The following is a 17,543-nucleotide window of genomic DNA, read 5'->3' as shown; positions in this document are numbered from 1 at the left end:
TTGGTCTCTGTATCTCTAGCACAGTCTCTTGCACAAGGCAAGTATTTAAAAATATTTATTAAATTGAATACTACTAGTCTCTTAGTTTGTTTGTACAAATATGATATCAAAAGTGATAGTTTTACTGTTAATTTGCCTGGTAATTACAGCCCCGGGTTAGCCCCCAGGTTAACAATCTTAACTGCAGATTTATGACATTTTATTGTATACTGTTAAATGCAATTTATTGTTATAAAGATTTCCAGATAAACACTATTTCAACTAGCATTTCTGGATTTGGTATCCCCACTTGGAGAGAGCTTTTGCTTTGTTTTCTTTAGTTTGGTTATAATTTTTAAAAAATTCTTTGTCATATGGGACAGGATTAGAGAATAAGTGATTAAAGGGCATGAGGGAAGGAAAATATGTCTTGTCACATTTGATAACCTTTAAAGTTTGATATTTGAAGACATTCATGCTACATACATTGCACATATAATTAAAAATATTTAAACAAACATATGTATATGCACATCAGTCCAACTTTTATGCATGTAGATATGGATAGCATTACTTTTAACAGAGAGTTAACAAGGAGGATTCATTCCACATTAAATCTCCAAAGTCAAAATTTATTATTCAGAAAAACACTCATCTTTGGAAAAATAATTTCAAAAATTAAAATACTTTAATTAAAATAAATTAAAATATCAGGGGGAAACATCTATGAATACAGCAAGACTGAGAAGAAATCACATTGTGGTGAAGAATTCAAAACACCACTGAAATTCTAGATGCATAGTTGTGTGCTATTGTTTACCTTAAGAGTATGTACCACTGGTTCAGGCTGCTGAGAAGGTGTGGTATGTTCGCTGAAGCTAGTTGGAGAGGTGGGTGAACTGTTATTCCCATCAGCCCCTGATGGCAACCTAAAAGGACCCTTAGTAAAAAATCAACAACTTTGTTATTAAACAAAAGTCGTCATAACTAATTAAGCAGATGTCATTGTCATATTCAGTTTTGTTGGTAAATGAGAAGAAGGTTTTATTTGAGAAAGGTTATAAAAACCCATGGGTATGATTTGTTTCTAAATTATATCAGTTCTCATTAAAATATACTCATTTCTTGCAGAGCCATCAAGAATAGTAGGCCGACAACTCATCTCTGTACATTTTTGAATGCCATCTCTGATTTACCAAAGAACACAGTTCCAACCCCCGCAACCCCAAGGAATGACCATTAAGAACATTTCAAGGAGAATTTTTTTTAAACTGAAGTGACTCTAAAACAGGGAATTCATAAGTTGCTCCACAGCTCAGCTAAAACCACTAAGTCAGCAAGTCAAATGCCATATTATACACATTTCAGGAAAATGCACACATACCATATTTTTGTATTGAGGGAACTGGGTCTGTTACAAAGCATTACTTAGGAGGGGGGAAAAAACTTTAAAGGTGCATTTTTCCCCTTCTCAGATTTAACTAAGCATCACACTATTTTATTTCAGAAAAGCACTCTTGTCTCCTCTTCCTGCCTTAAAAAGAAAAGAAACAAAAGACAAAGGAGCTCCTGAACATATGTTGTTTGGGTGTGTGATTCTCTATCTTGCAGCTGAATAATTGGAGGGAGGGATTCTATTTGTTTTTCTCATGATGGCTAGGATCTGATTCTGCCAGATAGCAAGGAATCATTTTTCTAGAGACTTGTACTTTTTCTAGGGAGGACTGGAACAAAGCCTCGTGGGATCTTGTATTTAGAGCTAGAAAAGGCCATAAAAGACATTTAGTCCAGTGGTGTCAAACTCAAATAGAAAAAGGTCCCTGCCAGCTACATATTAACTTTAAAAATCCCCAAATAACATTATCTATGGTATATATGTATTTATTTTGTTAGACATTTCCCAATTATATTTTAATCAGATTCAGTTGTACCTGAGAGTTTTGCCACAGCTAGCCGCCCATGGGCCACAAGTTTGACACCTTTGAATTCCATTCCCTTCATTTTACAGAGAACTAACAAGATAAGGAGGAGAATAAGAGAAGCAATGGTCTGCCACTTCTGGAATTAGTGTCTAGTGGAAATTTTTCCCATTCTCTTTTATAGAAGCCATCACTCGCCAGGGAAAGGCTCAGGCTCATTTTTATTTCAGTCGAACAATGAGTAAATGATTCTTCCAAGTCTTAGGATAAGACTAAGAAACAATTCTTCCTTTAAAATTGATTCTGTGAGTACCAACTAGAGTTTTTTTGGTGAACTTCTTGAGTTTTTTATGTTGTTGTTATAGCCATATTTCAATATAATTAATTTCCTCTGTAATCCTCTGTATTTTATTCTATGCATTTAAGAACATTATTCTGCAAAGGAGCCCATGATATCCACACAAAAAAGTTAAAAATCCCTACCTTAAAGATTTAAGGGTGGAAGACATCATAGAGATTATCAAGTGAGTAGTCCAATCCCCTGCCCCTGCCTCATTTTAAAGCTGAAGAAACTGAGTTCCAGAAAAATTAAGTGATATGAGTGCCTGTTCTCTGATATCACATCCAATACTCTTCTCTCCAAACTACACAGCAGATAGGTGTTTTGGTAAGTAAGGGCAATAAAATGCCCATAACCTGATGGGATATCAGCACCAGCATGAATTTTACACACAGACATATTTTGGGATGAAAAAAAAAAGGAATAGTTGTATAAAAGGACAAGTTATACAGAGAGATAAATATATATATATATATGTATATATATGTACATATAAATATATATGATCTTGGGACATATGCTAATAATCAATTTCAATTTATTTATATTTATGTAAATATATAAATACACAATTTATGCTATGTTTTGTCCATATACTACATTTTGTCTGTTATCACCCTCCACATCATTTACTTATCTTTTCCTATATTCCTGGGGGTTTCATTTAGCATCTAACAAATCAACCAAGGGCATTTCCATTTCCTGCTCCTATGCTCCATCCCCAATTTTGGAGCCATATTAACCTAAGAATCTCTCTTATCCATGTATTCTGAGAGAGAGAGAGAGAGAGAGAGAGAGAGAGAGAGAGAGAGAGATTTACCATTGGCAGTTCAGTAAAATCCCTTTTTCTCAGAATAAAGTTTGTAATTACATAAAATAAAATATTTGTGATTGAAAGGGAAACCAATTATTCTGAAAATTAAAGATATATTTTCCCCATATAAGTTCATTGAATCTAAGTTAAGAACCCTTGCTGTAGCTCCTCACAATTATATAACAGAAGGTGCTGTGAAAGCAAAATGTTTTCATTTCTAATTCCTTTGTATGTCTCATTAGCATTAGATAATCAGTATCTGAAATTTAGGATAGATAATTTTTTTAAATTTGCCCTCCCAAAATTAAATGATATCATGTAGTATATGTGTAATTCATGCCAGGGTACACACACAAATACATACACACAAATTGTAATAATCTCAAATTACTGTTAAAATTTAACCAAATTTAGACTTCGCTATCAATTTTTTTTCAAAGAATCTAAGATTCTTTTGCCGCCTTTCTTTTTGTATGCCATTATTTCCTAAAGAGGAAAACTGAGATTCTAAAACTGTAAAGATTTCTAAGTATGTTGTACTATTCTCATAGCAGAATTCCGATCAAGTTCCATGATAGCACCCCTTCTAAAGTAGGGGATTTTAAATTTTCATTCTATAAACTTGTTGATTTTTTTTTTACTGTTTTTATAATTATATTTCAATATAATTGCTTTCCTTGTAATCTTATGTGTTTTATCTTGTATATTTTAAACATTATTTTAAGAAGTCCATGGCAGTCATTTATACAAAAAAAAATTAAGAATTGGATACTCTCCTTCCCAAAAGACCTGTAACAACCTTATGAATTGTTTGTTTGTATTTGTTACCAGAAAAAGGAAGGCTGTATAGCTGAACTATAGGAAAGAACAGGTAGTAACTACTGACAATTGTCTCAAAAAGTACACCCTTCTGCCACTTGAGAGCTATTTAAGATTCTTAACCTATCTTAGACAGGGATAAATTGAATTTTACCACATGTCTGAAAACAAACTTTAATCATATGGTATACAAAACCATGCAGTACCTGGAAGGAGGAGTAATATAACCTGGGCATAGTCCAGCTCAGTGGCAGTGCCATGATGGTCAGCCAGCTTTGGGTATCCATTCAGTTATATTTATTATGCATGGACATCCCTGTGTTGAATAGTCTCCCAAGGAATCTGATCTATTGGGTATGTTGCTGACTGAAATGCCCAAGAACTTAGCCATGAGGGCATGACATGAATGTTGGTTTGTATCAAAAAGTCAAAACAAAAATCGTACCCTTAACAGAACCTTCTGTTTCCTTTCCCCAAATGCTGCAGATCCAACTCCCTAGAACTTAACCCACTTCAGATATAACAAAGAATTCATTCCTAACCTGTTTTCCAAGGCGGCTACAATCTGTTTATCTTCTTATTGATAAGTAGTAACATCCAAAAATTTTACACTATATAACACTATACCTCTAATACTTACCCAGCAATTTTTGAATTATACTCCTTTTGTTCATTCTATCTCATCCCAAATTACAGACCAAAAGGTGTTGGTGCATTCTCATAATTCCTATCAATGGGAAATTGAATTTGAGATAATAGCCTCCTAGATCCCTGGGGCTATAATAGGGTTAAAACTGATTGGATATTTATACTAAATCTGGCACCAATATAGAAAGCTCCTTAGACAAAGGTCACCAGAATGCTGAAGGAGGGGTGAATCACCCTATATCAGAAACAGAACAAATCAAAGCTCCCATAAATCATCAGGTCCATAAGGGGCCACTACTCTTCCAAGTTGAGTGAGATAGGAAGACCCAGTCTCAAATTTTTAAAAAATATTAATAATGATAATCATAGGGCTTGTTAGCTTTGGTAGGCATTCTAAAGGAACATAGATGCTTGGTGTCTAAATGAATAGAAGTTAAGGAGATCTGAAAATTCAATAAGGTATTAATAGACGTTGGAACTGGAAGGGGAAAAAAATAAGAATTTATATAGTACCTATTGTGCCAGCATTATGCTAAGTTCTTTACAAATATTTCATCTGAAGATACCTTCCAGGAATCATCTAGTCCAATCCTCAAATGTAATGCATGAGGAAACTAAAACCAGAAAAACTGACTTGCTCAATGTTTTAGATATGTTAGAAATATCAAAGCAAGCATAGGAATTCCACTAAGTTCAATGCTTCTTCCACTGGATGACCCAGACTACATTCAACACTCTCTAAAACCTTGAGCAGTTTGAAAAATAAAATTTTATAAAATAAAATTTTTATAAATAAAAATAAAGTTTTATAAAAAAAACTTTATAAAAATAAAATTTTATAAAAAAAAAATTCAAGGGTGATTAGAAATCCCAAATTTATCTCAATACCTGATCTTTTTCCAATCAACAATTATCAAATGTAAGGATCAATTTTCATATTTTTTATGACTTTCCAGGAGATGTCCAAATTAAGTAAATGATTACAAAAGTTTAAACCTTTTTGTTATTGTTTGGTTATATCTGGACTTTTTATGGCCTCATCTAGGTTTTTTTTTTGGCAAAGACACTAAAATGACTTGCCATTTACTTTTCCAGGGGATTAAGGTAATCATGGGTTAAGTAATTTGCCCAGAGTCACACAGCTAGTGAGTATATAAGACCAAATTTGAACACAGGGCCTCCTGACTCTAGGCTCTATCCACCGAGATATCTAGATGTCTGATAAGAGAAATTAATTCTCTAGTTATCGTTTATGACAAGGGGATTTTATTTCAGCTCTTATTTGCAATTAAGAGATATCAATTTACAAGCTTGATAGATGCAGACTGTTTGTAGAAATGTCCAACTCCAATACTGTTACAAAAAAGAATTGTATTATTACATTTCTGAGCATTGATTAATAACATTTTAATATAGTGAAATATCACTCCTAAAAAGAAAGCATGTGATAGTTCTTTAAAACTCATAAAAAACAAAAATATCCAACATAAATGTGTATATGCAAACTAACAGGTGCACATAAAGAAGAAAAAGCAACTTTTCTATTATTAAGCAAAGGTCTCAATCAAAACTGAATAACCTGTTCATAACTCTAGCTCTGTGGATGTTCATGATATATGTAAGCACTAAAAAGTTTATTGTCTCCATATAGCTATTAATACAGAAAGGTCTGGTGAAAATATGGAAATCATTAAGAGCTGTCTGTAAAGCTTTGGAAATCCATATTCATGTACATTTAATACTTTTAGAGCAAATTTCAGAATGGTGATTTTCTTGAGCAACTGAAATTATCAATCTTTCATCCTCAAACTCTAAAGAATCCATAAAGAATAGCATTTCTCAAGAAGATAAAATGTCTGTATCTCCTGTGCCATCCACCCCATCCCTGAATTAGATCCAACACCACCCATTCTACTCATGTTGAATTTCTCTCCATTCCCCCCAACATAAGTCTGCCTCCAGCAATGGCAGCAGCGGCGATCTAATTAGGCAAAAACAACTGCAGCCAATAAACCCTCTTCACTCACCGGGAAAGTGGGCAGGCATCTTCCTATTCCTCGGCACCCCTGCCACCACAGCCAGACCTGCCGGGCTCTGGACCCCCAGCTTTTGTCCATATTTGAGCTGTTTCTAGTTGGAGGTTGCCTTCTATTCTGGGTTTCCTTATATTTGGAACAATATGGTACAATCACTCAGAAATATACTGTGTCCCAAGTTTTAACAGATCATATAGAACAAGTATACTAATAATGAGTACCAAAGTTACCATATAAAGGCAAGCCTATAACATACACCTTTAGCCAGGAAAAAAAATTAAAAGCACTGAAGTCCTATATGTTGTATATTTTTAGTAAAAAATACTATTGAATTATTTGAAGATTTACAAGTATAGATTATAAAACACATAATAGTTGAGGCCAATTTATAAAATATCAGCTGTGCATGTTATAGGTGGTAAATAACCATAAATACCTTAAAATAATCAAATCTTAATTTCAGAAGTTTTAATAATTAGCAAGGCTTTAAATAGAAGAATAATTTTATAATGACTATATAAAATTGTCAGTGATATTTTTAGTGTCTATTTTTCTGGATGGACTTGGTGTTGGAGTGATCATATTTAATTGAAATGCAAAGAAAATCCAAAAATATAACTCCTGGCCTAGAGTTCTATGATTCTTCTTTACCATGATCTAGAGCCCAGTATCCATAATAAATTAATTTATACACAATTTCCTTATCTTGCTCTCCTGTGGAGATGCTAGGTCTGAAAGACTAAAGAACAGGAGACACACAAATCCTTGAATTATGGAAGTCATGGGGACAAAACATACAAACAGATTGTAAACAGCCAAGACCATCTAGACTACGAGTTTATACACAATACTTAGCAATGTTTTTCAAAAACTCTTTTAGGGGCAGCAGGTGCCACAGTGGATAGAGCTAAAGACCTTAGTTCAAATCTGGCCTCAGACACTTACTATGTGATCTGGGCAAGTCACTTAATTCCAATTGTCTCAAAAAAAAAAAAAAAGATTTAAAAAAGCATTTTGAAAAATTGAGAACATTATCTTGCTTCTCATTGCTTTTATTCCCTTAAAAGTTTTTTTCCATGAAGAGCAGTCATCATTCTGTAACCTTTATGAGTAAATGAATAAAGATCAACAATGGAGTACAAAGTGTATTGTTAATCATCCTGAGGTGTTCATACTAAGTAGTAGTGACAAACAAGATCTTTTACATATTGTATAATATATTAACAGAGCTGATATTATATAAACATATGAAATTAGCACTAATTACCCATTGAAAAGGAAGCTATATATTGATACATGAAGACAGAATTGTATGTTTTCATTCTAGCTAATATGCCATGTTTATATGACAAAATTAATTTGAACTACTTTCAGTTCTGGCTAGTGTGGCCATTTCAGCCATTGTTATAAAGAGTCATCAAGTTATCAGATGACAAATTATTATTTCCATTATTAAAATATATCACTTTACATCACCATCATCAGAAGGAAAAAAATCTATTGTCTTTCAATTATTTTGAATTCAATTTGAATTCAATTATTTCACAGCTGATTACCAGCTGTGAAAATCATAACTTGATAGGTATCTAATCTCTATCTCTTATGATTTCTCCTATAATATTAAAACAACTAAGCAAATAAATTTTAAAATAAGAAAGAATTATTTATTCAGCAAGTAAAATGTATAAATTTGGAGTCAAAGGCCCCCAGGTTCAAATCCTGACTCTATTAATTGCTGCCTGCAGGCAGCATATAATGGCTCTATTTCAGTTTCCAGGATCTGTCAAGTAATAAGATCGAACTTAATATGATTATTGCAATTCTTTCCACTTTTAAATTTATGATCCTACAAAATTACTGCAATATAATAAGAGAAATGAGAAGACAATGGTTTACACACAGAAGACACTTAAATATTTGTTAGAGAAGAATGGAAATGTAAATCTGGCAACATTAAGTTGTTTTTTATCTGTTATCATTCATTGTTTTTCCTGGTCATTTGAAGTATTTTAATTGTGTATATTAACTTGTATCCTACCTAAAGGATTTTATTGCAACCCTAGAAATTAAAATCATTACAAAATTTTGCCATCACTTTTCTACAAATCATTCTATAAATGATATGCAGATTCAAAAGAATCAGATTTTGTTTATAATTAACAATTTTTCAAAATGACAATTTTAAATAAAAATAATATCTAGTATCATTTAAAAAGCACAGATTTTCTTACTATCACAAATTGACTGTTTAATACTGCTAAAAAAAGAAAAGTTTTGTTTCTATTTCAAAGACTAAAGTAGTACTAAGGGGAAAAAATTGACTTTTAATCAAAGGCCATGAACTTGAATTTTAATCCCTGCATTTACTTCTATCTCTGTGTTCTTGAATAAAGCTCCATAATCTCTCTGGATGTCAATATTATTTTATCTGAGAAAAAAATAATACTAGATAGTATAAGGTTCCTTTCACCTATGTATCTGAGCCTATGATGGATTTCATATATTCTCCATAAAAATTACACTGAGTAATTACATTGAGTATATGGTAAGGAATTCCAGTAAGGAATATTGATTTTTGCTAATCTAGATATACAATTCCCCCTTAGAATTAAGGACATTCAATGTAAGACTTTCAGGACAAAATTAAGTGTAAGGTCTATGACCATAAGGTAGCTGTTTCAGGAATGGAGCCCTTGATTTCACACAATTAATAAATGTTCAGAAGGATCACAACAACCCATTCTATCCACTAAATAGCACACTGCCTCCTTACTGGTAGCACAGTAGTTCAAACACTGGTCCTGGAATTAGTAAAACCTGAATTTAAAGCTGGACTTAGATACTCACTAACTGTAATCCTGGCAAACCTCTGCTGCTTCAGTTGCCTCAACTAGTCCAATGGGGATAATAATAGCAGCCATCTCACAGGGTTTATTTAGAGATATTTTTAGAAGTGCTCAGCACACTGTCTCTGGCACACAGTAGGTGCTATAAAAATGCTTGTTCCCTTCTGCTATCCCATTCAGCAGAGGACCTCACCTCTTTTACTGAGAAAATAGAATCACCCATACTGAGCTCCTTCTTCTTCTCTATACCTCAGTACACAACTACATCATCCTCAAGTGTCTCCTCCCCTACACTAGCCTTTGACAAAGGCATTTTTACAAGCCTCTCTCCATGGAGACTCCATGAAGCATTCTTCCGTTTATTTGGAACTTCTTTTTTCTTCTGGTTTCACATATAGAGACAAATGTCAAAACTGGTTTTATCTAGCTCATCTAGTAGCATCCCCACAAGGTTATCATTGAGCAATGATACATCTATGTACCTTACATATATGGTATCAATAAATTAGTTTCTCTAGCAGAGGAATTTTAAATACTTTAGCCACATAAAGAAAAAAATGGCAATCACTGAAAAAGACTAATGGTGGGAAAAATTGAAGGCAAAAGGAAAAGGGAATGGCAAAGGATGAGATGAAGAGACATCATCATGGAAGTAAGAAACGTGGAAGCAATGAACATGAACTTGGACAGACTTTGAGAGATAGTAGAGAATGGAAGCTCCAGGGAATCATGAAGGGTTAAAATATGACTGCACAACTCAACAACAACAACAATAACAATATAGGCATTTTAATTGTTTTGTGTTATGGATAGGGACCTCTTGGATATTATGTAAAGTCTATGGACCTTTTCCATATAATGTTTTTAAATGCATAAAATAATTATATTAAAAGAGAGTTATCCATTTTTAAGACAAACTATTGAACCTCATGTTAATAGAATGCCTGTTAGTTTGTTACTGAAAAAGACCTCAAAGGTACAGTACCAACAATTAAGTTAATGTTTATATACGTTCTAAAAATGAAAGGATTATTTATACTCTGTCCATTCTATGCTATTCTGCCACCAGTATGCAAAAGTAGAATTAATCTGCATACAAGACTGTAAATCATTATATAATTTTCTTTATTTCTTAAATTTTGATGGCCAAAGTATACATCCAGGTTACTTCTTCAAACAAAATTTTCTTTCAAACTATTCATAAATTTTCCTAAAAGGAAATGAAAGGATTCTTTATACTCTTTGTCCCTTTTCTGCTATTCTGCCACCAGTACTGCAAAAGCAGAATTAACTAGCATTTAAGATGGTTACTTCTTTAAATAAAATTTTCTTTCAAATTATTTTCAAACTATTCATAAATTTTCCTAAAAGGAAAAATCACTATATTGAGCTTCTGCTTGCTATGCAGAAAAAGAGCATTTTAATTGGCTAAAATAACATAAAAAGGATCTAATAATATCCAGATTCACCACTTAGAAACAAAAGCAAAACATTAATGCACTTGGAACAAAAGTTCAAAAACCCAAGCCCAACTACAATTACATGAGGCCAACTTTGGAAACCAGAACATCGATTGACTGAAGTAGTTTCCTGTTACTTAAGGATGCTTAATTTTTTATAAGTCCTGAAACTTGGTCAAAAGTGAGGTATGATCCATTTTATTTCATGATGCATTATAGGTCTAGGATGAGGGAGTATAGGGAATTAGCAATTTTTTCTCTACTGAAGGCAAAGAATAAGTATTATCTTTTAGATTATTGGTTAAAAAAAATTTTTAGTCACTTTTTTTCAAAAAGCATTTTATTATTTTCATCTTTGTTTTTATTTTTTAAGTTATAAAACCCCACTTTCAAAAGATCTTGATCAAAGATTAATGAATATAAGTTTAAGGAAATTTAATATATTCTTGATTTGAAGTAAGAAAATCCATGTTTACCAAATTAAAATAAATCTACTTAAATTCTGACAGAGAATTTGAACATTTTACTAGTGTAATGAAAAAATAAATTGTTCTACCAATTTATTTGCTATCACAAGACCCAGAATGTACACTGTATTTGTACTTCCAAGAAAAGATATTTTAATCTGTGACTATTTTTTTTTAGATTTAACTGTTCATTAGAACAGAAGTGATACTCAGGACAAGAGGAATAAAAAAATGATAAGACTCCTTGCTTCTTACTGCTTCTTCAATCTTTTTTATGTATAGAGATATTCAAATACTTATATTTCCCTGAATAATATCTATGATCTATATAAAGGATGTTTTTATGAAATTTAAGTACTTGACTAGGAAAACTCAGAAACTGTGGTCAATTCTTTAAACCACAATAAAACTGAACAGATAAAATTGGGTGGTTCAATGTATTTTACATATATTAAAGTTATATATAATACTTGTCTGCAATTGATAAAGCCCCATGAAGAATAGCATTTACATAGCACCTACTATGTGTCAAGCTTGATTTTTGTTTCTTTTTCGTGGTTCTGAATCAAATTCAATCACCTCATCGGTTAATCTTCAATTAAAAAACATAAAAACTCTCTTCCACCTTTACTCTAAAAACCTTAAAATACTTGGATATTCTTGCTATATTGAGGACTCACTCCCCAGCCAATATGGAATCCAAACATCAAAACACTATCTTCCAACAAGGAATGCAATATTTAAAAACAACAACAACAACAACAACAACAACAACAACAACAACAACAACAACAACAAAACACCAGATTTCCTTCCCATAGATACGTTAATGGATTATTAACAAGCCAACTCAAGCCAATCTAGTATTTATAAAGTACCCATTATATTCAAGGTACTTCTTTAGGTAGTAAATACAGGAACATGAAAGAAAAATAGCCCCCATCTTCAAAACTTAAATTCTACTAAGCAATAAAAAATTCACACTATCACTTAAGAAGAGAGAAAACATTAAGAACAAAAGGGATCAGGAATGGTTTCCAGTAGCAGATAGGATACAAGATGAACCTTGAAGGCAGCTAGGGAGGTGCTATGAACAAAACTGGGCCTCTATTACAGACAGGTGGACCTAAGTTCAAATGTGGCCTCAAATATTAGTTGTATGACACACAAATTAACCTTTGTTTGCCTCAGTTCCCTGAATTGTTGAGGATAATAATAGCCCCTATCCCCTGAAGTTGTTAAGAGAATTAAATGAGATACAATTCAAGAAACACTTAATTCACTTAGTGGCAATATAAATAGAGATAAAGAAATAGTATATTAATAAATTTATTAACTTTGCACTTAATAAATTCTTGTTTCCTTCCTGTCTTGGGAGGCAGAGATGAAAATGGAATGCATTTAAGAAAAAGAAGGCAGTCCAAGTACAGGAATGGATGCAGAAAACAGATCAACACATTTAGGGATTTACAAATCAAGTATATAGTGACTTCTAGTGAATACACGATATTAAAAAGTACTAAGAATAATGAAGCTTTCTAGAAGTCAAGAATTTACCATTATGAATTGTGACCTTCTACAAAATTACTCCAGTATGTGGAATTCAAATTAATGGGACACTGATTTGTTTTATGAGAATTTTATTTTCACACTAGCAGTTAAGAGATGACTAGGATTTTATAATGCTAAAACTTTTATTTTTCTGATAAACCTTCTAAATATGGTCATTTTGGTTTGGTTTGGTAAGGAATAAGAGAGCCACCTTGGAGTTTTTATACCTTTGAACTCTGTGTAAATATCTATTTCCATAATGAACATTTATATTAAAGTGAAATAATTTTACTCTAACTGCCTGGAAAAGAAGATGGGGGTAAGGGAATTATATACAAAGTTGAAACTTAGAAGAGATGGAGAAAGACAAAAAAAGATGGATCTTTTCAAAAAAAAATTTATAAAAAAATTTTTAATAAAATTACAATATTTTTATAAAAATTAGAATAAAAACCAAATCACAGAAAAGGTCAATGAATAACATGCATGACAATGACTAAGATTTGAAATATGATCTGTCTCTTTATAGCAAGAATATCAAAAATTAATAATGATAACAATAACAAATACCTTGTGAAATCATATATTGAATAACAAAATGGGAAGATGTGGTAAGGTGTTTATATTTATCCTATTTTGAGGGAATTTGTTATCCAAATGGAAACACTGGAAGCCAAAAAAATAAAAATGTTTCATTACATTGGCCTCTGGAGAAAAAGAATATGATATTTCTGAATTTTTCCTTCCGCATGCCTGACACAAACACTAAATATTTACAAAGTTGCTTACCAAGAAAAAATCTAAAAAAAAAGTCTAAATGTTAAGTCTGTAAAGTGTTTGTGTTAAAAGGGGCCTAAGGACAGGGAAATTAAATACCAGAATAATACAGCAACAGAAAAAAAAAAATAAAAGGCTCATGCCAATCTTATTAAGAAACTACATGGAAGTATTTCTATTTCATACCTCTCACATAACTGAAATTACTCTGAAGAATATTACATGTAGGTAGATCCAATGTTAAGGGAACACAATGCAAACTCAATTAATTTGGCAAACATACTGCAGTACTGACATTGACATCTTTAACTGCTAATAGAATAGGGAGACTTGCTTCCTTCAGGGATTTAGCTAACACATATATAGTCATTTGAATAGTCCATATGCACAAAATAGAATAGTGTAGAGTCTCCCGAATACTATCTTTCATAAGACCTTAGAGATGGAAAGGACAAGAGGGGATGGCCTTTCCCTAACAGCCTAGATAAAAGGTTAGTACCCTGGAAATTTTCTGTAGATGACAAGCCATGGCTGTTGTTCACCCAACTTCTCCCTGGTCTTCCCACAAGGGTAAAACCTTCAAGTCATTTCATAACCACTGGCCAAATATTTAGTATCCATTTCATTCATTCATTTACTCAGCAAATATGTTAATATCTGCAGTGGGCACAGCACTGGGCTCTCACCAACTTTCTACCTCAGAAGGATATTTGATACCATTTGATCCCTAGACTATCTCATATGATAATTTCAAGACATTTCCACAAACTAAGCAACTAATTTCTAAGACAACTATATTCCATCCTAAAGGAAATTTTTGGTGCACCTCATCAAAATACTTCGTTAAGCAGTTTAAGTTATTCCTGTGCATATTGGACAAAACAGTCAAATAACAATCTTTATTGGCGTATGTGATATAGCAGAAAAAGTTGATTTGGCATAAGCTCAGCTTCCCTAGTGAGTTGAGTTCCATCTCATCAGCAAGCACTGCTAAATGAGAAACTATCATCACTCTGACAGAAACTTCTCTTCTTTCATTAATATTAACATCACACCTAAGGGACATTCTTAAAGTACAAGACAAAAAAAGGAAATGATGCATAATTGTAGATCTGGGGCAGCTAGATGGTTCAGTGGATAAAGCATTGACCCTAGAGTCAGGAAGACCTGATTTCAAATCCATACCCAAACACTTGACACTTATTATCTTTGTGACCCTAAGTTAGTCAACCTCAATTGCCTTGCAAAAATAAAACAAAGAAAAAACAAATATAGAATTAATTCTGAGGAACTTGGATTGTTAACAATGATAACAATAATGAAAGTAGAAACAATAACTATCTTTATTGCCAAAGTTAGAATTCTAAACAGTCAAGACTTGATTTGAAAGTCAAGATTTATAACATCAGTTTTAAGCATCTAGGTGGTGTAATAGATAAAGCACTGAATTTGGAGTCAAGAAAACCTGAGTTTGAATCTGACCTCAAGTACTTATTAGCTATGTGCCTTTGGGAAAGTTACTTAACCTATCTTAATGTTGATTTCCTCATCTGTAAAATGGAAATAATAATAGTACCCATCCTATGGGGTTGTTATAAGGACCAAATAAGATAACTTCCACATAGAGGAAATGTGTTGCAAAACATTATAATAAATGCTAGCTACTGTTATTGCAATAATAGTAATAATATTACTATTATTACATCTATTTTATAAGTAGTTTAAAAGACAAATGGATGGAAAAGGATTTGATGAAAGTTATACACATGACTTCTACAAGACCTTCAAAAGAATCCTTAAATTAAAAGACAAAATATCCTATTTTGAATTCAAAGAATATAGATGCTCAGGTAAAGTGATTATTCAATGAGAATTTAATTACTCCTAGAAACTACAAGAGAGGCTTCAAAAGGTACTGTGCTTGCAAAGCAAGTTCAGAAATCATACTCCTTTAGAAGTAAACTCACATTTGCCAAAACAAAACCAAACTTGCTAAGAGGAGAACCTTGAAAGGAAATAAAAGCAGCCCCTATATGGTGCAAATTGGTTAGGTTCTTCTTGACCAAGCATTCATAGTCATTTGATGCCTCAGTGTTACAATGAATATAAGTCTCAATGTCAGGCTTTCTCATTCCAAAGAGAAAGATGAACTTCTAATATTAGATAATAGAATCTTGACGTTGGAAGAGACCTTACAAATCATCTAGGTTAACAGATCCCTGGAGCATCAGTCTCAGGGGATTAGAGATAGTTTTATCCTATTCCTCCATCAATTTTATAATAAAAGTAATAGCAATGAACTGATCTGATTGGGAAACGATTTCTTTTGTTTATCCTGCCAAAGGACTGGTCAAAAGGACCATTTGGAAGATTAAAATGTTCAAACTCTGGAAGCAAGGTGCATATATAAATGGTGATATAGTATTATAATAATAAAAACTCACATTTGTATAGCATTGTAAGTATACAAACAATTTCTTCACTTATAAAGATAGATAATAGAAATATCGTCTCCACCCTACCTTTAAGGAAACTGAGATTTTTGAGGAGTTAAGAAATAGCCAAAACAAAAGTCAGTCTCAAATTTCCCAACTCCATGTTCAGCAAAAAGAGGCTGGGGGAAAAATACATCCTCAACAAGCAATCAGCCTTCCGTTAACCTGAAATTTGATTTGATCAACCAAGTATTTATTAAGTACCTACTATATATTAAGCACTGTTGTGGATAACATCGGAGACTCAAAATTTTTAAAGTTAAAAAGACTGTTCTCTAAGCCAACAAGGACATATGAAATAAAATAAGTTAACTAAAAATCCACTGGAACTTGCTATAGTCACTACTTCTACTGGGTGGTATAGTGGACTGAGCACTGAACCTAGAGTCAAGAAGTCAAATTTGGCTCTAGACACTAACCAGCTGTATGACCCTGAACAAGTCACTTAACCTGTCTACCTCAGTTTCTTTGATTATAAAATAAAGCACCTACTTCTCAGGATTGTTGTAATGATAAAAATGAGGCAATATTTGAAAAATGCTTTGCAAACCTTAAGGTATTATCTAAATGCCAGTTATTATTATCTCTAAAGAGTATTTCCCTAGCTCTAGATAAAAAATCAGAAATTGAACAGCTGTGTCCATATTTTGCCACCCAGCCCTCAGAAAATTACTGGTCTTCAACTCCAAAATAGTGAGCAAATCAACTTTCTTATATGGTGTTAGTGAAGGAAGATGACTAATAAAAAATATAAATAAGCACTTTGGAAGCATTAAGTGCTATATAAAATGTTTGATAATGATAAGGTTTCTATCAGTCAACATCCAAAACATTAAAACCACATTTGGCTCAAACTAAACCCTGCTGTTCTTCTCCTCCTCTCTTGGCTCCTGTGTTGTCATTTAGCCCCAGTTATACATTATTTTCAAGCTGCTCCTTCATTTGGAGGAAATGTACTAGCCGAGAGTGAAAGCACCTCTGTTTTTTTCAAAGTACCTCACAGACAGGATGGACTATGAAGCAGCCTGAGACTAATGGAAACATTTTCTCTTCTGCAAACAGCCCCTCACAAAATTTGGACTTATGGACCTAAACTAACCCATTTGACAAGGCCCAGATGAAAATCAAATACTGACGGGCAAAACTGATATTTTACATGTAATTTACTTCATTCCAAAATATATTCTCATCCTTTTCAGAAAATATTTGGTCTCAATAAAGAGAAAAGAAGGCATTTTATTTATTTTTTTTAATTTTCACCAAGCATCAGAAATGCTTTTGTTACTCATTTTATTTCTAAATCCTCCTGAGGAGAAATTTCCAGTGTGGATTGGAGGGTTTATAACATTTCAGAAGTTCATGTTCTTTTCAAGGCAGCCACATTGTATCAAA

The 17,543-nt window shown here is 32.6% G+C and overlaps 1 protein-coding gene across 4 annotated transcripts in view; it reads right to left on the bottom strand.

Annotated features, from left to right (window-relative positions):
• The window catches only part of CCDC85A (coiled-coil domain containing 85A), a 226,775-nt gene that overhangs the window by 9,957 nt on the left and 199,275 nt on the right, over window positions 1-17,543 (bottom strand). Inside the window, exons 4-5 of one of the 4 annotated variants that reach the window (XM_031950507.1) lie at window positions 6,547-6,681; window positions 800-919 (exon numbers count right to left, since the gene is read on the bottom strand). The exons of 2 other annotated variants lie outside the window; for them this stretch is intronic. In XM_031950507.1, coding sequence (XP_031806367.1) covers window positions 800-919; window positions 6,547-6,681 — 255 coding nt within the window. The remainder of the gene's footprint in view (window positions 1-799; window positions 920-6,546; window positions 6,682-17,543) is intronic. One more of the 4 variants, XM_023494941.2, reaches the window with a different exon arrangement.

This window comes from Sarcophilus harrisii, chromosome 2, assembly GCF_902635505.1.
Source record: "Sarcophilus harrisii chromosome 2, mSarHar1.11, whole genome shotgun sequence".
In the NCBI taxonomy this organism is placed as follows: Eukaryota; Metazoa; Chordata; class Mammalia; order Dasyuromorphia; family Dasyuridae; genus Sarcophilus; species Sarcophilus harrisii.
This window is presented reverse-complemented; position numbering and strand designations above follow the sequence as displayed.